Below are 25840 nucleotides of genomic sequence, written 5' to 3'. Positions count from 1 at the left end.
GCGGCAGCATCGTGACTGGGCAGCTTTGACAGGGCATTAAACCCCGCCACTAGTACTACGGCTATTATTAGACCACTGCTGCGGTCACTCAATTCAGTAGCACTACTGCACAATAACGCTGGCATTACTGATAATAATAGCAACGTTAACTTACACATAGATGCTAAACAGCTGTTGCTAAACGAATGCAAAGAAGGCAACGACAACAACATAGCACAGCTACTGCAGGCACTGAAATATGTCTAAGAGTTTCTAGCTTAGACTTCTATCAGTTGCTTTACTTCCGCATATGATGGAGTCCATATTACTAAGTTCCTCAAACATCTGAATATGCGTACAGTGTGTTTGATACAGATGGAGGGTTTTTATGGTAAGACAGAGTAAAGGGTATTGTTGGACAGCGCAGAGTGTGTGTGGCTATTTATCGGGAGTTTTTACGACGCTGATGGAGTCGGTCAGTAGTTTTTCACCTCGGTCATTGTCACCGATGACTCACCAGCTCATTAGAGAAAACATCAGAGCAATTCATTTTATAATGAGCACATAAGTGCATGTTTTTCTGTTTATGTGCGTGAGTGTGTGTGTGTGTGTGTGTGTGTGCGTGTGAGTGTGTGTGTCACAGAAGGTCGGGTGACTGGACAGCACTCAGGCACAGACTGGCACTGGGGCATTACTCAGCCTCCAGCCATTTACAGTGTGTGTGCGTGTGTGTGTGTGTGTGTGTGTGTGTGTGTGTGTGTGTGGGTGGGTGGGTGGGTGTGTGTGTGTGTGTGTGTGTCTGTCTGTTTGTGTGTGTGACGTCACACGTGGAAACGCAAACAGAACAGCCACAGGGATTACAGGGTGCTGGTGCCCCCCCAGAACCCTCCTGTCACCAGCCACTGATCCCACAGGTCAGACCCCCCGGTCACACACACACACACACACGCACACGCCACACACACCACGGGAATTAATGGCAGCAACGCACACGGCTATCTATAGGTCAATTTAAGCTCCACTATCTCTCTCTCTGTTGCTGTCTGTCTTGCTATGTCTGCAGTTGTTTCTCTCCTCCCCTCTTCCCTCCCTCTGTCTCCCCCTCTCTCTCTTTCTCTCCCTCTGTCTTTTCCTCTCCCCCTCTCTCTCTTTCTGTCTCTGTGTGTTGACATTTGTCTCTCTTTCTTTTGCTGCCATCTTTCTCCCTCACTGAACCGCTCTGTGTGACTGTCTCTTTGTGTGTGTGTGTGTGTGTGTGTCTGTTTGTCCCACTGTTTTTTTTCATCTATGTATCTGCATATCTCTCTCTCTCTCTCTCTCTCTCTCTCTCTCTCTCTCTCTGCGTATTCTTAGAAGTCGAGTGTGTGTGTGTTTGCTTGCTCACAACAGCCTCTGATGGGCTCATGATAAATGACTGCGGTGGCTCCCAACGCACTTGGCCAGGGCTCCAATTATCCTCCCCGAGCTCTCCAGTCATGTGTTTTACTGGGCTGACTTCATACATAGCGCCCGTACTACTGCCATTCCTGATCCACTACGCTAGCCTGCCGCTGGAGTCCGATTAATCACCCTGCTATCATCACCCAATTTCCCCGCCCCAGACCATGTGTTTGGCGTTACTCGTCCAGGCCCTCCGGCCCCTGCCCCCTTCAATAGTGGTGACCCCTGACCCCTGCTTTAGGGCGCCATATATTTGGGGTTATGCGGCCTTGCCGACAGAGGGTTACGGTTAAAAGTGGTTTTCGGTAACACGACGCCCGAATCGGGCTTAGCCGCTAATCCTGGTCACGTTGCGCCACGGCCGTGTCTTTGACGGCAGCGGTGACCTCAAGACGCCCTGGACAAACCGTCAGTACTTCCTGTGAGGTCGACAAATAGCGCTCTGTCTATCAGGGAGAAGAGCGTCCAGACACAAGCAGGTACAGAGCAACCCTGGCCACAACAAGAGACAACAAGACTCATGAACCCTGGCCACAACGAGAGTCAACAAGACTCATGAACCCTAGCCACAACGAGAGTCATCAATCCCTCTCAGGGGAAGCTCTAATGCTATACAGTAGCCTTGCTATGCAACACACTACTTGTAGTGAAACAGAATATGGCTTCAGTTAAGGGCATCTGCTTGGTTGGAAAATATGAATCAAATGGGGACGTTGTTGACAGATATCTGAAGTTCATTAGCACCATAAGCTCGACTGATCTCAATAAAACTGAAACCGTTTAATTCATGAAATGTATAGGCCTATCACGTTATTTGTTTTAATAGGTTCTGTGTTTCACGCATGAAATGTGTGCTATTGCTCTGTCTTTGTGGAAAATCATGTTTTTATTGCTTCTGACACAAGGTTTGAAATTATGATTTACTTTACAAGGTCTATCCTGACCAAAGCTAATCGCGCCTGGACTGGTTTGGGGTTCAGCTTTCAAATCTGATTTAATTTCTGCACACACCCTGACAAAACACTCACTCAACATGACTCGTTCATCAAACATGGAACCCGAGACTGGCCCAAGGAACTGCTAATAGAAACCAACACTGACCCGCCCACCACTCCAAATCTCTTAAATGCCTTTCATTCTAACTTCAAGTTCAAAGACAGAGCTACAAACCTCTCAGCCCGAAAAACAACCACAACAAGCCCAAGAAACACCATTAACTCATTTGGCTAACCATAAAACACGGACCCAGAACCTCATAACTCACAAAAAAAAGAAAAGAAAGAGAAAGAGAGAAAGAAACACAGAACACAGGAAACATGAGAAAAGGTTGGAAAGCAAACAAACGGGAAAGCAATTCCAGACTGCAAGCTAGATATGTAATGTAGTGGCGATTCATCTTTCCGTTAGAAAAGCTTAGGCCTTAGCTAAGCAGATTAGAAGGGAGAAATCAGTAATGTCGATAATGCGTGGGCTGGGGGTGGAGCGAGGGACACAGAGAGAGAGAGAGAGAGAGAGAGAGAGAGAGAGGAGGTCTGGTTTGGTGGGGTATTAAATACTGAAAACCGCAATCATGGCGTGGGATTAAGACAAAGCTTTAATACTGTGCCACACTTTTCTCTCACACAGACAGTCAGACTATGGGGCACGATCAGCAGTGAGGACAGGCTAGAGAGAGAGTCTGCCCTTTCTCCCTCCCTCTCTTTTTCTCTGTCTCTCTCACTGACAAACATGCACTTTCTTTTTCCTTACTCTCTCTCTCTGTCTCTCTCACTGACAAACATGCACTTTCTTTTTCCTTACTCTCTCTCTCTCCCTCTCTCTCCGTCTCTCTCACTGACAAACATACACTCTTTCTTTTTCCTTGCTCTCTCTCCCTCTATCTCTCACACATACTTACTCTTTTTCTTTCTAGCTCTGTCTGTCATTATCACTCTCTCTCTCTCTCTCTCACTCTATCTTTCACACTATCTTTCTCCGTTTCTCTTTCTTGCTCTCTTCCTCCCTCTCTCCGTCGCTCAACTCCTCCACGCAGGCCAAGTTAGCATTTCTCTGAGCTCACACACTTGCATCCATCCAAAACAGCAGAAAAAAAAACAGAAAAAATTAACCATATGCACATAACCCTGTCTGCACCTCCGTGCACAGTCACACTTGCGGGCTTCTGTTTTGCTATCTTTCGCCGCAAGTTCAACCGGCACGAAAACTGTCCGTCCCATCCAGCCGTCCGAATATACTGCGCTCATCTTGGCTCTTGCTGTGATGGCAATGCTGGACTCCGTCAGTGACACCAGGTGACCTGTCTCTGATTCCAACCCATTCTGACAGCTCTGTAAGTATCACGTTTCGCTTGCTTATGTGACCACCGGGAAGTAATGGACTTGGAAAAATCAGCCTCTTTTGGAGTTCAAAGCCTTTGAAATATCTCATCACTAACAGAGCTCTCTGCATACTGTTTACAGTGTTCAAAACTTGGCAGTCTCCTCTCCAGCAATTGGCTGCAGTCACAGATGTCATGTATGACCATTTCAGAGCACAATGTCCTGGTCCCACTGACTGAGTCCATCGTTTTCATTCGAGTCACATCCACAATCTCCCTCTTTCCCCCTTTTTTACTTGTTTATCGCAGAGAACATTTAATTTTTTTCCCTCTCAAGCTACAAAATGGATGTAATGTTCTCTCCCTCTCTGCCTCTCTCTCCATCTCTTTCTCTCTGTGTGTCTCTCTCTCTCTCCATCTCTCTCTCTCCCTCTCCATCTCTCTCTCTTCCACCAGCCTGAGCTGCACCCCAAGGTCACTGTGAAATATGGCTGTCATTTGGTGGATGCTGAAGGAGCCTATATTTGGAGCGGACGGCGCTGCCGCCGATAACTCCCCCCCCCCCCCCCGCTGCAGCGGTAATGAATGGCGGCCTGTCTCCGCCTGTAGTGCTGGAGTGCAGCGGCCAGCTAATTGCCTGTGAATTAAATGCCGCTGCGGCACTATGGCCCGGGATGTATTGCGGGGGGGGGGGGGGGGGGACGGCCTCTCTTCCTCCGGCTATGTCTGCGTCTGCGGTGGAAGCAGCAGCAGCAGCAGCAGCAGCGGCGGCAGCGGACCTATCCGTCTGAGCCCTGCGAGGATGATTTCACCCTCCCAAACCCGTGGCGTGGTTTAAAAAGTCGCTAGACATAGAGCAAGTCTGCTTGGCGTCATGATGTGAAAAGACAGAAAGACTCTTCCGATAAGCAGCTAATGTGAGAAATGAGGCCTGGGCCTATAGGACAAAGCAACGGCACTGAAGAGCGTGACTGAAATGAACCAACGGCAAAATGTGAGGAAATTGAAATGTCTGGTATTAAGATTTCAGGGAAGTGTGCGATAAGCGGCGAGACGTAGCGTAGGGCAGATGTGCTGCCTCTGTTCCTACCTGCCTGTCTGGCACGCAGTTGCACTGACTCATCGTCCGTCTGAGTTCTGCTAAGCGTTCACTCCTGCAGCCCTCATTTAAGAGCCTCCCTATCATCACCCCCATCATCACCACGTCACAGCCTCCAGGCGATGAATCATGAGCTTTATAAACTTGTCCACTTATTCAGCTATTTCACTTTTTTTTTTTTTTTTTAAGCAAAGTTGCCAGGTAATCACATGACTAGTTTCTAGCCTTCCGATTGGCTTGGATGACGACCACAACACGTTGCCTGCTGTTGATTTAAATTCTCCAGATAAAAAAAGCGATGTTGCCTAGCAGCAGTGGGGCGAGCGCCCAGAGACCGTGCTGGACAGCAACACTGGCCCGGCGAGATTTCTCAAAAATGCCTCCCTGTGCATCGCCATGTTCCGAGCCAGTTGTCCGGTTCTCTGGCTCCGCTGGCCAGCGCGTGGAGAGCTACCCAGCAGGTGGACCCTTTCATTCAGCCGGCCGGGGGAAGAGAGAGCCGGCCGCTTACTCATTAGCATACAGATGCCCCCTTCATGGTGGAGGAAGGGCCCCTCGTCCCCACCACACACACACACACACACACACACACACACACACCCTCAATCACACACACACACACACACACACACACACACACACACACACACACACACACACACAGTACCACCACCACCACCACCACTCAGATCGTCCACTTCACTGCACCCTCAGACATGCACACAGGAACACACACACATACTCACTCTCACACACACACACTCTCTCTCTCTCTCTCAAACACACAGATGTACATGTACATGTAAAATGTATGTGACAAATAAAAACACTTGAACTTGAACACTCGCCCAAACTAGCACACACATTCATACATAACACACACTCAAAGACACATAAACATCCCCATACTCTATGTGCACACACAGACACACCACTAAGTCCTCCTAAAACTTCCCTTATGTATGTCTGTGTTTTTACACCAAGAGAATTAAAGACTGATAGAGAGGAAAAAAAGAAGAGAGAATTTTCCTTCACTTCTTTCTTAACATTCTACGTCTCCTTCATTCCTCCTCTCTCTCTATCACTCTCCTTCTCTCTCTCTCTCTCTCTCTCTCTCACACACCATCCCTCTCCTCTCTACTGATCTCAAGGCTGCATTGCCCTATTGGTGCCCACAGCAGTGCTACAATGGCGTGAAAAGGGACATGCGGGAGGGCATCTGGCATCTGCCATCTTTGGCCCTGGCATCTCCTCTGCCAGGCAGCGCACGGCCCCGGTCCACCCCGGTCCACCCCGGGCCACTTCACCACTGACTCCCAGGAGGCCCGGGGACACAGGTGGCCTGTTGGCCTGCTCCGCTACGCAGCACAGGAGAGTGGAGGAGAAGAGTGGAGAGAAGAGGAGAAGAGTGGAGAGAAGAGGAGAACGGAGGAGAGCAGAAGAGAACGGAGGAGAGAGAAGGAGCACGTAGGAGAGTGGGAAACAATGCTCTTTTAAGAGTGATCGCACCCTGGGTTCAGCACTCCTCCACACTTCCTCTCTGACTCCCCCTTTTAAAAAGACTCCCTCTCTCTCAGTCTCTCTCTCTGTCTCTCTCTCTCTCTCTCAGTCTCTCTCTCTCTCTCCCTGTGTCTCTCTCTGCAGCTTCCTTTCCAAACTGAGCGAGTCACACAGGAAGCTCACCGAGGGAGGGGAAAAAATAGACAAGAAGAAAGAAGAAGAGAAGAGAAGTGGAGGAGAAGAAAAGAGAGGAGGAAAGACGACTCTATTCTGGATGGGTGAGATCTTTCTGGAGTACAGCACAGGGCCAACATCAACACTGAGTTAACCTGCGGAGGGGGGGGGGGGACCACTGGACAGCAGCCCGACTGTGACCATCGCTGGGTGCCACGGAGCTGTCCTGGTCTGCCCTGTGCTAGCATGCAACGAGAGCGGTGATAAAGGCCATGTGCTGTGGCCGGCCGCCCGAAGGTGACGTCCTCCTCATATGACTCCCATTGAGGACAAGACAAACTACATCTGGGAAACAGGACGGCGCTTTTTTTTAATTATTATCACGGACAGCCGGCGAGAACGTGTGAAGGAGAGTCGCTGCATTTACGCTAATATAATGTGACCCTGAAATGTCAAAGGTCACTCTGTGCACCGGGACGAGATCTTGCATTTGTGTTGTGTTATTACAGTCTCATAAAAAAAAAGATATGTGTAGGCACACCACAGACATTTCAATTGTCTGCACTGCTTTTGTTTTATGATAAACACTGACAAGGAAGTAAATCAACATGGCAATCCCTAGATTATGTGTTCTGATGATTACTAATCATTTCACGGCCGCAAAATAAACTACAGGCTTAGACGCATTTCGGCACTGATTAGAGGATGGAACGGTATCCATAGCGATGAACGTCATCATCATCACATAACCCAGCGATGCAGAAGGCTGTGAAGAACACTGAAGGCATCCCGATCCTGTGGTGACAGCTGAAGAGGTTCACCCTGTGTGTGTGTTTTCAGGTGAGGGCATAGTGGGAGGATTGTGCGGTACTCACCTGGGTAGAAATCTTTGGATTTTGACAATTTGATGGTGGCGCCAGTTTCTTTCTGGAGCTGGACAATGGTCTGGCCTCCTTTGCCAATGATGGAGCCAGCTGCATAGCTGGGGATCAACACCTTCAGGAAGTACTCTCCCTCCTCTGGAAAAGGGAAAGAGAAAGAAAAAACAGAGTAAATATTAGCCGCAGTCCTCTCCAGTCCAGTCCATTAGCTTTCATTAGCCCATGCTAGCTATTCAGCTATTCAATTGAGTTGAGAGTTCAATCATCCACTCAACCATATAGTCACTAATCTACCTAAGCAACAGTAAGATCTCTGTTCAAAGATTGTGCATAAACACATCATGCTACTTGAGTGGTCAACAGATGTGACAAACAAGGTAGCAAGACATTTTCTGTGCTGTAGTTGACAGTTGTGTTTTAGTTAAGTGCTTAAAAGGTTAGACTCCCCCCGCCATCCTAAGCGAAATGGATCTAACCACACCTCAAACCATAATATTACATGGAGAAGCACGACAGCACACCACTGATTATAGGTTCTATCTGGAAACTGCGCTGTACATGTAAACAGCACGCCACGTCTGGCTCTGTCAACGGCGGGCATGCGGCGAACCCCAAAGGGCAAGACGGCAAACCCCCAACACGCGGCATTGCCCGGGCATTGCCCCCAGGAGGCTCAGTGGAGGCCAATGTGTTCAATCAAGGAGGGGAAGCAGGAATCAAAGAAGAAACAAAGGCAAGCAACCCTCTCTGTCGGAAAACAAAAGGGCTCTTTATGAGCACTGCAAATCACCACCTGCCCGCTAGATAACCAGGTCAGCACAGCCGGTGCACCGTGGACCCCCCCTTGCAGACGTTAGGATGACATTGTATTTATCCTTCCCAAACCACAAGGGCACACTGCTAATACTCCGACACAATTAATCTTGGTTAGCTCCCTGTAGACAGCAGATTTAGAGTAGATCGTTATAGTTGCAGTGTTAGTTTTTTTTTTTCTCCCTCTCTCTCTCTCTCTCCACTCGTTTATTTGAAACAGAATATAAGACACTTATATGTCAAGCAGTGGGGGCTTCACATTAACAACCTGAGAAAATAATTGGGGGGGTGGGGTGAGGGTGGGAGTGGGGTGCGTGGGGGTGAAAATTGTCGCTGGCAAATCAAAACTCAGGTTGGAGCATCAGGCAGAATTGACAGTGCCACATTACGGCGGTGTGGGGCTGCCGAACGGCAAACAGCGAGAAACAGTGAGAGGGTCGGCTTCATGCAGTTAAGGCATAATCTGAAACACGCTCGGCTACCCTCGGAGCGTGACAGTGGCACTGAAACATCTGAGCATTTCTCTTTAGAAGCAGGTGAGGGTTTGAGGGAAGCAGTCAAAGAGGATTATCAGAGGGAGAGGTTTGATAGTCTTTTAATAAACCCGTCTTCTGGGGCTAATCTCGTATTATACACACCAAGCCAGCCTGTCGGAGAGCGTGTGAGAATCAGGTTATCGCAGTGGTCCTCAGAGAAAGAGACGCTTTGACACAGTTGGGAATATGGTCCACTCACACTACCTAAAAAAGGAGGAGGACAAAAGGGTGAATAGTGATATTTCCGAACTCTTTGCATCTGGGAATGTCCACACGAGACCCCCAATTCATTCAGACATATATTTAAAAAAAAAAAAAAAGACATTTGTTTTGTCAAACCCCAAGCTTCGTCTGTGTTACTGTGATGACAGTAGGTAACCCACCCTTGAGCTAAAAAGTAGTATGACCAAATACCTCCTTCAGTGACCCACATTCTGGGTAGAACACCGAGTGTCCTCATTTTGAGTTGGATGGGACTAATTTTAACCACCCTCGATTACCATGGCAGAACACTCATGAATAATGTCCGGGGTGAATAAGTAAAAATGCACTCGTTTCTGTATCTGTCTCTCTCTCTCTCACACACACACACACACACACACACACACACACACACACACACACACACACACAGAGAGAGAGACACTCTGAATAGCACACAGAGTCCATCAAAATGACATCCCTGCAACAGGATCTGATAAACGTGTGTGTGTACGTGCATCCCCCTTTAGCGTTTTAAATCCCATGTGTGACACGTTAGAGGATCATGATTTCATGTGAAGCATTTTAGAAATGGCCCCAAAGAATTTAGCCAGACATAAATCCACTTTGAGACAGGGGCCTGTTTTCCATTATCAAAGATTATGATGACATTTATTGGATGTGTTTAAAAATATTGCATCATTGGTAATCCATGCATTTTACACTGAGAGGTTGTGACACAAAGAAATTGAAAAAGCCTTGTTTATGTCTTGCTGATTAAATGAATATTGCGATGTTATGGTTAAGGCCTTATTTGATTACCTAATAAGAAGGATGATTTTTCTTCCATTATTTCAAAGTTAAAAAAAACAAACCAACTCGTTTCCTCTATTTAAGGATATCAATGCCTTGCCCTATGCAGGGTTTTTTTTTGCTGCTTTCCAAGAGATAAATAATTAGCAGTTACAAATTACAAAACATAAAAGCATGCAATAGCATATATATGATTTGCTCTCTTTCACAATCATACATGTATTACTTTATACTACATATCTGTATATATAGTCATGTATTGATAAACATAGAGCTTTTACAAAGCTATTACGGTAATTTCCCGCACATAAGCTGCATTGTGTATAAGCCGCAGGACAGTGTTTAATGCAAGTTAAAAGAAACAAAACCATATTGATACCTTATTAACTGTCCCCGTGTATTAACCTCATAGCTGAAGAAATGTTGCAAAATAAGTGAGTGGTAAGAGAGTCTGATCTCTTAACAAGTCGTGAGGCCTCAAATGTGCTGTTCTTAATGTTGTCTAACGGGGAAGGAAATGGCATCACCATGGAGCTCGTTTCTTAGCCAGGAACTGGGCGATTTCCTGTCGCTTGTCAGCACAAAGCTCCTGAAAGGAATCAGGAGGATTCTCTTTTGTACGTGAGTGTGTGTGTGTGTGTGTGTGTGTGAGAGAGATAGAAAAAGAAAGAGAGACAGAGAGAGAGATTTCCCCACCACTTGTTCAGTGCTACAAAAGAGACACGCAAATGACATGAGAACCACGTTACTGTAGTTACGTCCAAGGTTTTGTTATGAGACCTCACTTTTGTAACCTTTTTGTCTTTTATGTGTGTGGTGTGGTGGGTGTTTCGTTGTGCCTTGTGTACGTTACAATGAATAATGCACTGGCATTGGACATAATAAACTAAGAATTGTAAATAGACCAAGCTGTTGCTATGGCCTCCCCTGAGATCTGAAGGCCCAGAACAGTCCGATCTCATAGCACACACGTGCCAAATCCTCCAGATCTGATATCAGTGGCGGAGGGACACAGGCCCTCACTTGTGATCCAGGCAGGCCAGTACCAGGAGACCTGGGCTACATGCTACATAGCAGGGTTTAACTGAACAACTGGGGTAGGGGCTCATACTTGTTTCAATAGATCGGCACACAATGCCTTGATGAAAATACCTTATGTAAAATAAACTGGGTTGTAAATTATGAGAGTGAATTATTGGGAAACCACTTCGGCACACAGGATTTTGACTGAGTCCACAGCTGTTTTCAGAAGCGTTTTATCTAATGAAATGACAAATGGTTGTCATAGTGTTTTTTTGTTTGTTTGGTTTTAGTGGCACATCTTATTTTATCTTTTTGTGTGGGTCCATGAACTAGTGAAAGGGTGTCTACTGCAGTGCCTGATCGGAATTTCAGAAACATTCGGGTCCTGTTCGAGTAGCAGTTTTTTCTTTCTCTCCCTATGTCTGTGTCGCAGGGTTTGAAGACCGCCACACATTGTTCCGTTGCCGTGACAGTTCAGGGAGGCAGCTAAATCTCGCGTCCCCCCCTCCACACACACACACACACACCTCCTCGCGACGCTCTTTTCATCCCCCGTATCCATATTCATCAAGCAGTCCGTCTGCTGCAGAGCGCCCCTGAGAAAGACACCTGGCTCCACCAATGGCGTGGCGCCGTTCACAAAGCGTCACGCACCCCAAGACCCTCCCACCGCCCTCCACAATGAGAATGTTTTTTTTCTTCCTCCTCCTTTTGACGCAGTGCTTTTAAAAAAAAGGGAAGAAATAAACCATAGAGAGAAGTAGCGCCCCCTTTACGTTTAAGTAATTCTACGGCATCGATCGCTAGGCTCAGCGGCAACGGTTGCTAGGGCGGTCAGCGACGGAGCGCGGTATCGACGAGGAGATCGGGCCGGGGGTGGAACAAGGACTCAGGAGGGGCGTGACTGGCCTAGGAACAGCCATGATGAGCCAGGACGGGAAGGGTAGCGGCAGCAGACAGAAAGAAAGAATCACGGATCACGAATTTCAACCTTCGCACTCACTCACACAAAGGCACAAAGACAAATACATAACAAAGGCGCACAAAAAAAACAATGCGGTAGCCAAGGGATGTTTCACACACTTCTGACCGAGGAACTGTGACACGAACCATGCAGGGTCCGCTGACGACACACTGGATAGGTATGGTGCCTCCATGCTATCGGCTAAAATAAAAACAGCTTTCTAGGGGAAGGCTTGTGTTTATATATAGAGCCACTCTCTGGCCCCAACGCAAGCGTGTTGCGACACTGAGGCATTTCCTTCAACATCAATCGATCAGTTTGCAAGCAGGCAGCTCTGGGCATGACAGAGTGGCAGTCAGTCTGCTCCTCGGGGGAGAGAGGGGAACGCAAGGCAAATCAGCACCGCCGCGATCAATAACATGAAAGGGTCCCGCGACGGCCCGCCACACAGCCTCCGCCAGCTAAGGAAACACACACACACACACACACACACACACACACACACACACTCACACCCCTACTTATGGTCCACACCCTGTGTCAGCACTATGTCTGGCCTCAACAACCCCACTGCACGACCTACTCTCTCTCTCTCACACACACACACACACACACACACAAACACACACGCACACACACACACACACACACACACACACACACACACACACACACACACACACACACAAACACACACACACACACACACACACAAACACACACACACAAACATACACACTGACAAACATATATGTCTCCACCTGTCCCTCCCTCCCCAGGATAAATACATATTTACAGTCCCCTCACGCTACCCAGCAAGGGCATCTGGATACGCTGCCGCACCAGCGAGGTCCAACAGCGCTCCTGTGCCAACGGGTCCATTTAGTAAATTGCCCATTCTATCTTATTAGGAGGGTCAGGGCGAACGTATATTGTGGCGTTCCTCTGCGTTTGAAGAATGGGAATTGGAGAAGGACCGGGAACCTATTTTCATATCCTCTTGGCAGGCCACGGAAGGAAAGTTCCACACACACAGCGCACACACACACACAAACACAGAGAAAATCCTTGAATACGAGAACATACACAAAAACCCACAAGTACACACGTGGACAACAAAACCAATCACACACACACACACACACACACACACACAGAAGTAAACAACCCAATTAATTTGCTATTTCATAAATAACAAATTGAAATATGGATATTGTCTGGCAGTCTAGACCACCAACATTATTCCAGTGCAATGACTGCAGCGTAAAATAAACAACAAAGGGAAGTTTACTATATGATACAAAAATCTTCAGCACGTAAATATCTATAGGCAACCTGATTTGGGCCTATGTCATTAGTGTGTCACAAAATATCTGACATCCAAAGGTGTAAACGGTATAAGGATATTTTAGGCTGAAGTGTTCATTTTACAGTTGAGGATGTGATGTGAAATGCAGACTTCAGATCCAGACACTGGCATGTTGGTGATTACGTTTGTTATGGAGTTGAAAAACAACATCATTACAACCTGTCTGTCAGAGCCCAGGATTAGAGCCCCCCCCCCCCCCACCTGCCCCCTCTGTAAACTAAAGTGGGTCAGTACTACACACTGCCCTGCTGTGCCGCGCTAACATCATCCACGTACCTGCTTCACGTTCAAATAAACACTAGCATCCTATCTGTCCCGAGCAACAGAGACGTGTTTCCTACTTCTGAATGCTATATCAAATGCCATGCTGATACATGTGTTGGGGAACTCTGACAACAAGTGTGTTGAATTCACTGAAACACTGCATTATGCTTAAATATAAACTGAAATACAAATACAAATACTTAAATATAAACTGACGAGTATTGTCACAGATGAAACATGACGTACATTGACGATTTTACATTTTATAATCCCCTGAAGTTAAAAACAGGCATTCAATAATCTGCCAAATACAATGCTCAGATTGGATTAATTACAACTTAATTAATTAATCATCTTTTCTGGTGCTAAACGAATCATAATAGACTAGAGAAAGGTTTCATGACTAAATTAGAACAGACAGGGGATACTCCTAAGCCATACTGATGGAATAACCTACAGAACTTCAGTGGCGTATAATTGACTGTGACATTAGGTTTCAGTTTATTGCATTGTAAAACAATAATAACCAAACATGTGGCATGCTTCTACTGTATGCTTTGCAACAACATCTTACATCTACATACAGGTGGTGGGCAATTCCAAATAAACTGACTACAACTGCTAGTTTGTGCACAGATGCCGTTTGTTGCATTCCCTAAACCCACAAGGGTGTTCAACTGTAGGTGAGGAAACGGTCTGCATTAATTCTCCCAACAGATTCATCTGAATGAAAAGCGACAGATGTGAGTGCTCACATGCATTCATCTCTGTAATGGTTCCCTTGGGTGACGACTGGGTTTTTAGACATTTGAGCCACGGTGCTCTGTGTATTGATTCTCTTTAACATTGAATGCACAAGGATGCATCACTTAATTTATACCCCACAATAGAAGCCCAAGCCCATCACTTCTCTGCTTCAACAAGTCCCACTCCTCCACAACAATCAATACCTGACCATACACTTCAAAGAATGGCTGATCAATGTATTCAGAATTTGCTTTCACGGTAAAAACTCATGACATTATTGGCATTGAGGGGTATATTTCTTCACTATCTGAATGAATGAAACTGGAATAAAAAATGCTAGAGCAAAACTACCAAACACTACATGATATGGTTGCTTTAAAACTTCCAGGGCATTACGAAATAGGTTAATGTCTACCCTATTTTTATCCAGCACTGCCGGTCTCAAAACATTCTGTGGGCTATAATACAGGGGGCCTTATAACGGTTTCACAGTGATAACAGAGACCATGCCTGCCGACAGGGATCCAAAGCATGCTTCACACGCTGCGTATGTATTATTTTAAAGCATTTTACACAAAGAGGCACGATACACTATCAAGCAAGGTCACCTGTCCTGTCGTATAGGATAAAATTGGATTCGCAAAATAGTTTTTTTTAAATATTTTTTTTTTGTTGTCCCGGGAAAACGAGTTATTTAATGATTTCCCTACTTTCCACAAACAGCTTCCGTGTAGTGGAAATAGGTAAGCGTTTGTGTGTGTGTCTGCGTGAGTAGAATATTTTAGACTACTGTTAAGGCGCGTTTTGGAAACCTCGCACGCGTTGCCTCCTTTCTTTCTGAGCTGTCGGGGTCGTAACTGACGCGCTATTGTGTTCCCATACCAGCACTGATTTCAACCACGCAGTGTGTGTTCACTATTTACTCAAAGCCTCCACTGCCTGTGTGCGTGATAGGCCTACACATCATCTGCATTACGAGTCTCGTCATCTTAATGTTTTGGAATATTATTGCAAATATCAACCTGCTCGCGTCCCACATCCCCCCCCCCCCCTGTATTTTGTATTTTACAACCCAACACGCTGTTATCCCATTCGACTGGCTCTACACGAACACAAAATCACAACGCCGCTTCGCATCCTTTGCTTACCTCCAGTGTTTGTGCGTTTGGTGCTGCTGGCCTCGGTCGGCGTCTCCAGAGGTCTCTTGCGAGAATCGGGGGGATCCGACTCCATGTGAGGCTGCTGACTGTGATGGTGCGGATTGGAAAAAATCCCGTTTTGCTGCACTGCCCCGCCGGCCATCATTTTCATATATGTGGATGAAACCGCTTTTAGGCTATCCGTTTACGCAACCGTATCAAAGCTAGTGGCTATGCGTGATATAGTTATTTTGCCGATATGTATTTTTCTAAATATTCAACAAATTCGCTTTCTTCTGTTCGAGGACCTCCGGATGCGTTTGTTATCCTCCCTTTTTCAGGCGGCGCGGAGAGGGATAAGCAACGGCGAAATCTGTGGCTGTTTGTCCCAACCTTCTCTCGAGAAAAGCGATAGTGCAGAGAAACGTCACATCAATACAAATCCAATGAACCGATGCGTTCTCTTCAGTTCCCCGGATATGTAAGGTGTCGGTCACAATTGTTCCTTCTTTTGAAATGCGTTGCACGGTTGCTATTCCTCCCTACGGTGCGATGACGTCCTCATAGACGCTGACAACAAAACAAGGAATTCAAAACACACGAATGGTCATGGCAAACAATCTAAATAAATAAAGGGGAAAGGAAGGTGCCAAAACAAAAAATATTGCGCTCAAGCAGGTCCTCGGTTCGTGCATGAGCTGCCGTGCAGTTCGATTTTCGTAGGTAAGGGGCTGGTTTCGTCAGGACGGTCCGGAAGAGAGAAATGCAGAGTAAGAATATAGAAGGAGATGCAATTTTGTGGCCTCGTTGTAGAAGATGCTGCAGTCTTACGTTCAGAGCATCCCTGCGCTTACTGACTGGCGGCGCACAGGGGACCAGTGACGTCATGCCGATCCCAGTTCATCGCCGTCAGATGTAGAGCACAAACCCCTCCCATCCACACTCAAAGTATACACTCCTCCGGCCGAGAGAAACCTGCCTCGCCCAATCGCCTTGCAGCCGTCTGCTTGGGCCCAATGCGATTGGCCAAAGCTGTTTTCCTCAGCAAGCGGACAGTAGGCTACACTTCAGAATATCACATGATGACAGTAGAAGTGGAGGTGGTGGGGCCGACAGTAGCATCGTTTGGAAAATCAGATTGGTCTGGGGCTTGTCAAAGTATGAGCTGTCATTATGGACACTGAACTTCTTTAATCGGCAATATATAACACACTAGGTCAAAACATAAGCACCCGCTCCTTAATTATGCCCTCTGTATATGGTAGGCCTAAGTTAGCCTATTTTTAGACAATTTGGCTGTTCAACTTTAACTTAATTTACGCTCTTATGGTAGGCCTAGTCTATGGCTACCTGTTTGGTAGTCTATAGCTATCTGGCTGTAGGTTAATCTAATATACTTTTACAAATAGATACACATGCTTAAATAGAGCATTTTACTTAGGAAGTACACCATATTATTTTTGCAGACACTGTATGCTTTAAACAAATAAAAATTGTTACCTGTGAAAGACTCGGCCATCCTCTGCTCTTTATAGGTCTCCTCCAGTCCAGTGTGAGGATCCTCCGTATTCTCCGTCTTCTGCGGGGTAGGCTAGGCTACCACAGGCGCACACACACACACACACACACACACACACACACACACACACAAGCCGCACAGCCAGACACACACTCACATACACACACTCTCTCCCACACACGCTGGCGCGTACACCCTCGTCCTGTCCACACCGAGACAGATGTAGAGCGCCTCTCGTGCTACTCCCGATTCTCGTCAAGGTGACATTGCGTCGACCGTGGCCTACACACAAAGAGCGAGCCCACACAATTTCACGTTGCTGCGAAAATCTCAACAGCGAGCCATTTCGGTCCGCTTCCAGAATGCATAGACCGACTTTATGTGTCGAGAGACGTGGCAAATCTGAGGCAGATGTAAGAGACCCTTGTTGCCAATGGGATTTATTTCTTTATCGAGAATACAGCATATTTAGGAAAAAAAAAACAGAAAAGATACCTCTGGGTTTCTTTAGGCTATAATCATGAATGACTCCTGATATTTTATGACGCAGAGTGTAGTATTAGTACTCTGTCTGTCTGATGGTTTCAGTGGTTCATCTGTGCCATTCATGCCACAGAAGTGAATAGTCTCTGCAGCCTTTACTGCCATTTAATGCTTTTTATCGATTTGTATTCATTTTTGCAACAAAATGACTAACATGCGCTCTTATCAGACCATGGATGTGTGTGGATGATAAGCAGGCTGTTGAGTTGTTAACATAGCCTATCTAACAGTGTCATTTTTATTAATGGCTTGCTGTAACAATGCTGTGGTGAAATCGAAAACAGTAAAAACGAACGGTTCTCTGTAGTGTTGTCATCATTAATGGCTGAAAGCATTTCCCAGCTGTGACCCCTTGGCTCGCCGATCAGATATCTGGCCAAGTTGTCCCGCGCCTGAGGTTTATTATATTTGAGGAGCGGGTGCGCGCTGCGCGTGGACGAGCGAGGGGGTAAGTGCTTCTTCTGGTAACTATGGTGATACTCAGCGTGACTGCACTGCCCAAACTGCATCCTTTGTCTTCATACTGTTTGGATTGAAGCCTACAGTCGCAGTGGTGAACTATATCCTATTTCATGTAGCCTATTTGAGAAATAAGGTGGATCAACCACCATTTTTATACTGAGGTCTAAAAATAATACACGGGGATGGATGTTTAGGCTACCATGGTTCATGTCTATTATTTAGCCTATATTTCTGAATGAATGATCTCTAGGTTAGCCTACATCGAGGTCGATTATAACCAACTTCTTGTGAGTAGCCTAGGCTAGGCCTATCATGAATTCATTCAGTTTTTGGGGTGTAATAATTTGTATGCAATAGTCATAGCCTAGATTTAATTTCAACAAAATGTGAAATGTGTTCATCCTTTTAAGTATCCCAGACGCCACGGCGTTAGGTTCATCTGGGTAATTTCTGACAGATGGCTGCGGGTAAACCCTTCCATTCCTGCAATATGGGTTTACGGGCTTTCACATAAACCCTCACTCCCCACCCTTGCACCCCTCCCCACCCGACTCCTGAGATGGAAGTGAAAGGCTAAGCCCTGCGTGATATCTGGTTGCTGGTGGTGACTTTCAATGCACAGCTTCCCATCCCCCCGACACACTCTGCAGACATTGTTTGGGAAGGGGGACCCCATCTGCCCCATTCTCCCTACCGGAGCCCTGGCCATTGTCTCGACGTCCCGCCGAGAGAGCTGCGCGAGAGACTACGGTGCTCTGAGAAACATCTGGCGTGACCTCTGTGACCTGTTCACGTGGTCATCGCGGCTGTAGCTTTCACACCTCCTCAAGGAAATGGAACGGAACCGTGGGTTAGTTCAGTTGCAGCTGAAGTGAAACATTTCAGGGGATGTGATAGCAATGAAGAGGATAAGCATTAGGTTTCAGATGAAGTTGACTACATTGGCCTTTCTAGGCTGGTAAACACTAGGCCTTGTCGCGTAGCTTATGAGGCCTTTTGTAGAGAAAACAAAACAGAAAATAGGTTCGCTGGTAGATTGAAAATATAAAGCAAGTTATTTGTCCGACAGAATTAATTGCACTGCTTAAACACTTTAGATGATTTCAGTGGCGCTCCTCTGGTGTGGTGTATTTTTAACAACTAACTGTCGCCATCTAGTGGTTGTATAATATGATTACATCAAGGCTAAACTAATCAATCAGCTTCAAGGATTTCACATTTTGGGAAAGAAAAATGAAAGGGTGATACAATATGATTTAAAATGTAAAATCAGTTTACGTAGCATATCCCGGGACTACAGGAACCATAGTTTAGTGGCTTATTTAGCAAAGACTGGCAGCAGATTATGGTCAGTCTTGTCCATGAGGTAGCCTAGAGCATATTTCTTTAGGCTATTGATTTGAATGGATTCATTTAGGGGTAGCCTATAGTTGCCTATAATATTTATTGTTTGTGGTGAAGAGGTGTTGCACCAGTTTCTAGCCTATAGCCTAAACAACATTGCATTTCACAGATATGCCTATTTCTGTGCATTTGGTGTTCTGGTAGCTTTTAAACAGACTTATGATTTTCGTCAGAAAAATATCACATTTAATTCTACTTCTTATGTAGCCTACAGACTTTAAGCATGCTACCCTTTTGCAGAATCCACACTTACATAAGACCATCAGGAATGTCAGCCGCACCTGCGCACTTTGCCCGACTCAACGAAGCTAGTCGCCAGTACAAAAAGAGGAAGTGATGTAGGTGACGAATTCTGCAAAGGCTAATGGGAATTGAAGTTGGTTACCGTGAACAGGAACAGGAGATGTTTTCAGAAAAAGATAAGAAAATAGGCTACCTTTGTTTTACCGCCAACGGATTAGCATTACGTGTCAGTTGATCTTTAATAAAATGTTTAGCTAGGCTATAGGAACTCTGACATCAGAGGAAATCAAACTATGAGCGCGATAAACATTGATTGTCTATCCTAGGCCTAACAAAGTTGGACACTGGTTAACTACCGTGATTTCAATAAGAAAACGTTGACTTTAATGTCAATAATATTATAGGCCTATGTAAAGATATTTAAAGAATAAATAAATTCAGAAATAAAATCGTTAAAAAAAAAAGAAGGGAAAAAAACAGCCGTAGGCTAGACAAGAAGACTTTAAATAATCATGCTTAACTCTGTGGGCCTGTATGGTAAGTTTAAATGTCAAAATGTTTTAAGACTGGTAATACTTTGAGATTCAGACCATAGCAACATAGTCTGTCTGTCCATATTTTGACTGAATATGTTTAATATTTGTAATCAGCTACAAGGGCAGACGTTCAAGTCCCGTTGTAATGCATGGGAAAGCGGAACCCCAATTCCCACAATGCATTGCTACATAGTTGTGTAAGTTTCCAGCGTCTTCCAGGAGAAACTCTTCGGGGGCGCAGGCTGTTGTTGAGAAAACATAAAGTCTGGAAAAACAATAGATTCTTGTTAAAGTTATTCGCGACTTAACTCCTTCGGGAGGAAACGATAAGATTTTGTTCAGAGACGATCAAAGTTTGACCCAAACGCGGTATTGGAGGGCTTCGAGAACGTTAAAAGAAGAGGGGCCTGTCAAATATGTCCGCCTCTTCACAGGCATCTTCCAGGCGGCAATGGTGCTACCTCTGCGATTTGCCCAAGATGCCTTGGGCCATGATATGGGACTTTAGCGAAGCTGTATGTCGTGGATGCGTCAACTATGAAGGTGCGGACAGAATTGAGCTCCTTATCGAGACGGCGCGGCAGCTTAAGAGAACACATGTAATGCAGGACGGCCGATCGCCCGGCCCACAGTCTGGTAAACACGGTCCAGGTGGCAAAGATGGGCCCATGGAGCCCGGCAGACAGCCGCCTGAGCGCTTTGAGAGAACAAGAGGAGAATATGGGGTGCCTGCACGACTTCCTAATGGACTTCCCAGACTGGAAGATGGGGGTCCCCAAGAGGTCAGTAGACAGAGCCCCAATGCTAGGAGCAGGGCTATGGTGAGCACTGTCCCACCAAACTTAATGGCACAAGGTTTAGTTGGTGGCCCACATAGCTTGCTGGCTGCTGTGCCAGGGTTGAATGCCAGGGCTGGGGGTGGCCCGCTCACCATCTCTGCCCCCATCCTGAACGAGATCAGCAAGCGTCAGATGTTGGGCATGGGCGTGGCACCTTTCATCAGCCCCGAAATCGAGAAGGAGCTGAAGGAGAAGCAGCGCAACGCGGAGGCGCTCAACGAGCTGTCCGAGAGCGTCCGCAACCGCGCGGAAGACTGGGCCGGCCGCCCCAAGCCCCTGCGCGACACGCTGCTCACGCTCGCCAGCTGCTCGCCCTTCAACGTGCGCTTCAAGAAAGACCACGGCCTGCTGGGCCGCGTCTTCGCCTTCGACGCCAGGCCCGGGCCCGAGACGGAGCTCAAGGTGTTCGTGGAGTACCCGTGCGGCTCGGGCATCGTCTTCTCCAGCCTGGTGACGCTGGTCAAGCAGATGTTCCAGGACTGCCAGAAGGACGCGGGCAAGGTGATCACGTCGGGGCTCAAGTACGTGGAGTACGAGAAGCGGCACGGCTCGGGCGACTGGCGCCTGCTCCTGGAGCTGCTGAGCGACGGCGTGCGCGCCTTCAAGGAGCCGCCCAACCCCGACGCGCTGCCGCAGCCGTTCCTGGACGCCGGCTGCTCCATCCTGCCCACCGCGCTCTGCCAGATGGGCCGGCCGGGCATGTCGCGGGTGCGCCGGCGCAAGGCGTCCCCCGAGCCAGACGGGGGCGGCGGCGGCGGCGGCGCCAGCGCGGCAGAGAGGCTCGCCAACGAGGAGCAGCTGCGGCAGCACTGGGCGCTCAGCGGCTACCCGGGCATGGCGGCTCACATGGCGGTCGTCGCCGCCGCCGCCGCCTCCATGCCCAACGCCGGGCAGCCGCCGGTCCTCCAGGAGGCGCTGGCCAACCTCCACGGCAGCGACCCCTCGCCCATCACGGCGCTCATGAGCGTGGCAGACAACGCGGGCGGCGCGGGCCAGTCCCCCAAGGACGCCCCGGGCAGCTCCGGTATGCCCCACTCCTCCTCGGCCTCCGCCTCCTCCTCCTCCTCCTCCGCCGCCAGCTCGGCCCTGCGGCAGAACAGCGCCAGCCCAATGGCGGCGTCCCCCGCCGGGCAGCGGCGCCTGGCGTCGCGCAACGGGGAGCCCGGAGGCAGCAACTCGGGCCCCGCGGGCGCCGCCACCGGAGGCGCCATGCCGTCGGAGCAGGCGGCGGGCACGGGCACGGGCGGCGAGGCCTCGTCCGGCGGCGCCGGGGGCACCAACAGCGCGCCGCTCTGCTGCACCATCTGCCACGAGAGGCTGGAGGACACGCACTTCGTCCAGTGCCCGTCCGTGCCCGGGCACAAGTTCTGCTTCCCCTGCACCCGCGATTTCATCCGCAGCCAGGGCTCCAGCAACGAGGTGTACTGCCCCAGCGGAGAGAAGTGCCCCCTGGTGGGCTCCAACGTGCCCTGGGCCTTCATGCAGGGCGAGATCTCCACCATCCTGGCCGGCGACGTCAAGGTGAAGAAGGAGAGGGACCCGTGATGCCCAGCACTGCGGACAGAGGTACAGTAGCGTGGGTACAGTAGCGTGGGTACAGTAGCTTGGGTACAGTAGCATGGGTACAGTAGCGTGGGCCTGTGGGCCGGAATAATAACCTTCATATGGTCCCACTGATCAACTCCACTGCACACCACCATGCACTGCACTGCACTTATTTGATAGGATGGTGGGATTAATGTGATATAGGATTGGTTAAAGGGGGGGGTACGCAACCAGGGACTTTTTCAATCTCCTTGTGATGTTAAGAATGAGAGGAGATGTGGTTGAAGGCTTTTGTGTTTCCAGTTGAAGTGTGTTCATTGTGTTGTGTTGTTTTGTTTTGTTTTTGTTTTTCTCTCCAGGGTCCAATTCCTCCACTAAGTGAGCCGCAGCCTTGAACCCCAAAGATGCTGTGACTCTACGCAGCAATCAGCACTGAAGAGAAGCCGTCAATCAAGCAGGTCCTCTTCCTCACAGCCAATCACCCCACCCCCTACCCCACCCCTGATCAGGTCTAAGAGGAGACCCCCCCCCCCCCCCCCCCGTAGGGTCTCCCTCTTGCCCCACCCCAAATATGTTCTTATTGCCGCCCAAAATGTCAAAGTCTATATGTAGAAATCTATTAGTGATTTTGTATCCTCAAATGCATAGGCAAACTATATATAGTTATAGGCTGTATGAAAATATATTTTAATTTAACCTTCTTGTCATGTACTCAGCCCTATGTCACGGAGCAGCCTATGTCTTTCGCCAACCAAACGTTGCACCTCAAGGACAGACTGTCAAACTTACTTTGAGAATGAATGCTGACATCACTGAATGTCCCTGTAGACCCAGTCAGGCTTGGGTTGTGGGGAGAAAGCCTTTGCTTTGTAAACAAAAACAAAAACAACAACAACGAGAAATGTTGAGCCAAGGTGCACTGCTAGGCAGCCACTCTCGCCTCTGCTGTTGCCTACGCTGTCTAAAGCCGGCATAGCAGGAAAACGGGCCTACCACATGCTGGTAGACCTCTTGAAATGAATAAATAAATAATAATAAAAAAAGATTTAAAAAATGCTTTCACCATATCCCAGCCACGCCTATTTCAAATCCAGCATGTACAATATAAATCTGTCTTTATATTTGATATACTGTATGTAGATTGTAAACAAAAAAAAAGCATCAACACAGCCCTTTCAATGGTTCTAGAAGTGCAATCTCTAGTTTTGATACTTCATACTGCTTTAAGTACCACTAAGTATAAGTGAATAGAAAACCAAAGATAGATTGTTGCAGAGGTCGGTGTATAATACAACGCTGTAGCGTATATTTTTGTGGTAAAATGGCTTTTTATTTCATTGATAAACAGGGAAGTATATGGGAATCGCCTGCTTCTGTCCTGTCAAGTGGACACAGTAGATTGTATGACGCTCACCCAGGTGATTATGTTTGTATTTTGACCTTTGACTCTTGACCCATGATCCTCGACCTGATAAAGTTGAGATCAACGACATACTGTAGATGTGATGTTTGGTGAAATGTACAAAAAAAAGAAGAAAAAAAAACTGCAGATGTAATAACGTTGTGTTTAATTTTCTACAATTCTACAGGGTCCAGATATATATTTTTATTTCAGCCGTATGACATGACATGTCCAAAGGCATACTTTCCGAGAGAGAAAGTTGCCAAACTTTTGCTCTTGAAATTTTAGTTTAAAGACATTTCTTGAGTACTTTTTTTCATGTAATGACTTCTAAACTCCTGTACTGTTAAACATCTGATGCCCTGGATATACAATATGGTCATGTATATGCCCACATACCTATTCAAACACTTAATTCTGTGTAAAATGTTAAATCTGCTTTTGTGTTAAGGCTCCAATTATATTTAAATTAAAAGTATGACAGGCTTTTGACAATCCTTGAATAAAGACGGTCCGATGTCCGTTATGGCCAGAAGTCAATGATGTGACTCGTGTGTGAATTTCTTAAACTGTACTTGAAGAGATCAACAGATCCCAAGCATACTCCTATGAGCAGGGGGGTATTCCAAGTACGTGGTTTAGTGACAAACCTGAGTAAGTTAATTCAGAGTAAAGGGCCGTTCACACCAAGAACGATAAGGATAACGATAATAACAAATATCGCTCTTGTCAAATATGAATGACAACGTTCACACATAAACTATAACGATAACGACATGAGGAACGATATCGTTGTTGATCACTTTCAGAGCGATTTTGAGAACGATAAAAAGCTAACAGCCAATCAGAACCCAAAATATTCTAGCCATCACATTCATTAACACGAGGAGAGACTTTTCTTATTGTTGGCCAGTGTGGACGCTTTGAACAGCCCTTAAGTAGTAAACCTTCTATAACAAGAGCCCTATGACATTGTTTTGTTTAGCAAATGAAGCCATACAGCTCTTTTATTAGGAGGTTTACCACTTGTTCTGAGGTAACTAAATCAGGTTTGTCACTAAATACTTGGAATACCCCCCAGATCAACAGGTCCCAAGCATAATCCTATGAGCAGATCAACAGATCTCAAGTATACTCCTGAGCAAGTATACTCCTATGAGCAGATCAACAGGTCTCAAGTATACTCCTATGAGCAGATCAACAGGTCTCAAGTATACTCTTATGAGCAAGCATACTCCTATGAAGAGATCAACAGATCACATTCTTCCCTTCCTTCAGCTAAAGGGGGATTCGGTGAATTTAAAAGTGACAAAAAGGGCCATGTTCCAACACGGCACTCCAAAGCTACCTGTGCAGCAGCAGGTTTGCAGCGACGGAGGAGAGTGATGCCATTCTCTGGATTATAAATTGGTCTACCATCGAAATTTGTTTGAAGTTTGAAGCCATTATAGTGAAGTAAAAATACTAATGTTGCCTAAAAGAGCATGTGTGGAACTTGCCAATATCCAGAAAACAGCCCTGTAGTTGGTAAACCGCCAAAAACTGAATCCAATCATTAAGATTTTCGCTGAAATCGCCACTCAACTTCCCTTTCATTGTGTTTACCTGTAGAAAGAGAGTGGGATACATATTAGTTAAATTAATTAAGAAAAGTAACCTAAATACAGAAAGTATATGAAGCGAAAGACCCTAATTTGCTTCCTTACACTATTGCCAGTCCTGTATATTAACACTCTTGCTACTTGTATGGTGAGCACCTCAGGAAAGAAGGATGTTTTGATTCACTACCTACAGCTGAAACAGTCAAATCCTTTAGATAAGTAGGTTATGCACATTTAATTTGATGGTTAAAAGTAGAACTCAGGTAGGAGAATATGTCTGCATTGATGCCACTCAATATCTAAAATAAATGTGTGTAATGTTTTTAAGTGGCTTTGGACATGGGTATTTGTTAAATAGTAAATACATTAAATAAGTAGGCCTATGGAATTAGGGGAGGGGGCAATGCCCCCGCCCCTACTCTGCTGATGTGTGCAGTTTCAATGTACAAGGCCTTGGTGTGTTTGTCTAAGATTAGTCACTTGCAGA

The 25840-nt window shown here is 46.8% G+C and overlaps 2 protein-coding genes across 2 annotated transcripts in view; one reads left to right on the top strand and one right to left on the bottom strand.

Annotated features, from left to right (window-relative positions):
- The window catches only part of nova2 (NOVA alternative splicing regulator 2), a 68548-nt gene extending 53123 nt beyond the window's left edge, over nt 1–15425 (bottom strand). Inside the window, exons 1-2 of the mRNA XM_062552797.1 lie at nt 15269–15425; nt 7385–7528 (exon numbers count right to left, since the gene is read on the bottom strand). Of these exons, the coding sequence (XP_062408781.1) occupies nt 7385–7528; nt 15269–15425 (301 nt within the window). The remainder of the gene's footprint in view (nt 1–7384; nt 7529–15268) is intronic.
- Nucleotides 15426–20143: 4718 nt separating this feature from the next.
- On the top strand, nt 20144–24295 carry irf2bp1 (interferon regulatory factor 2 binding protein 1). The gene is made up of 2 exons (XM_062552356.1): nt 20144–22371; nt 22710–24295. The coding sequence occupies exon 1, from the start codon at nt 20383–20385 to the stop codon at nt 22348–22350; it is 1968 nt and encodes a 655-aa protein (XP_062408340.1). The 5' UTR covers nt 20144–20382; the 3' UTR covers nt 22351–22371; nt 22710–24295.
- The last annotated feature ends 1545 nt before the right edge of the window (nt 24296–25840 follow it).

This window comes from Sardina pilchardus, chromosome 13, assembly GCF_963854185.1.
Source record: "Sardina pilchardus chromosome 13, fSarPil1.1, whole genome shotgun sequence".
Lineage (NCBI taxonomy): Eukaryota > Metazoa > Chordata > Actinopteri > Clupeiformes > Clupeidae > Sardina > Sardina pilchardus.
This window is presented reverse-complemented; position numbering and strand designations above follow the sequence as displayed.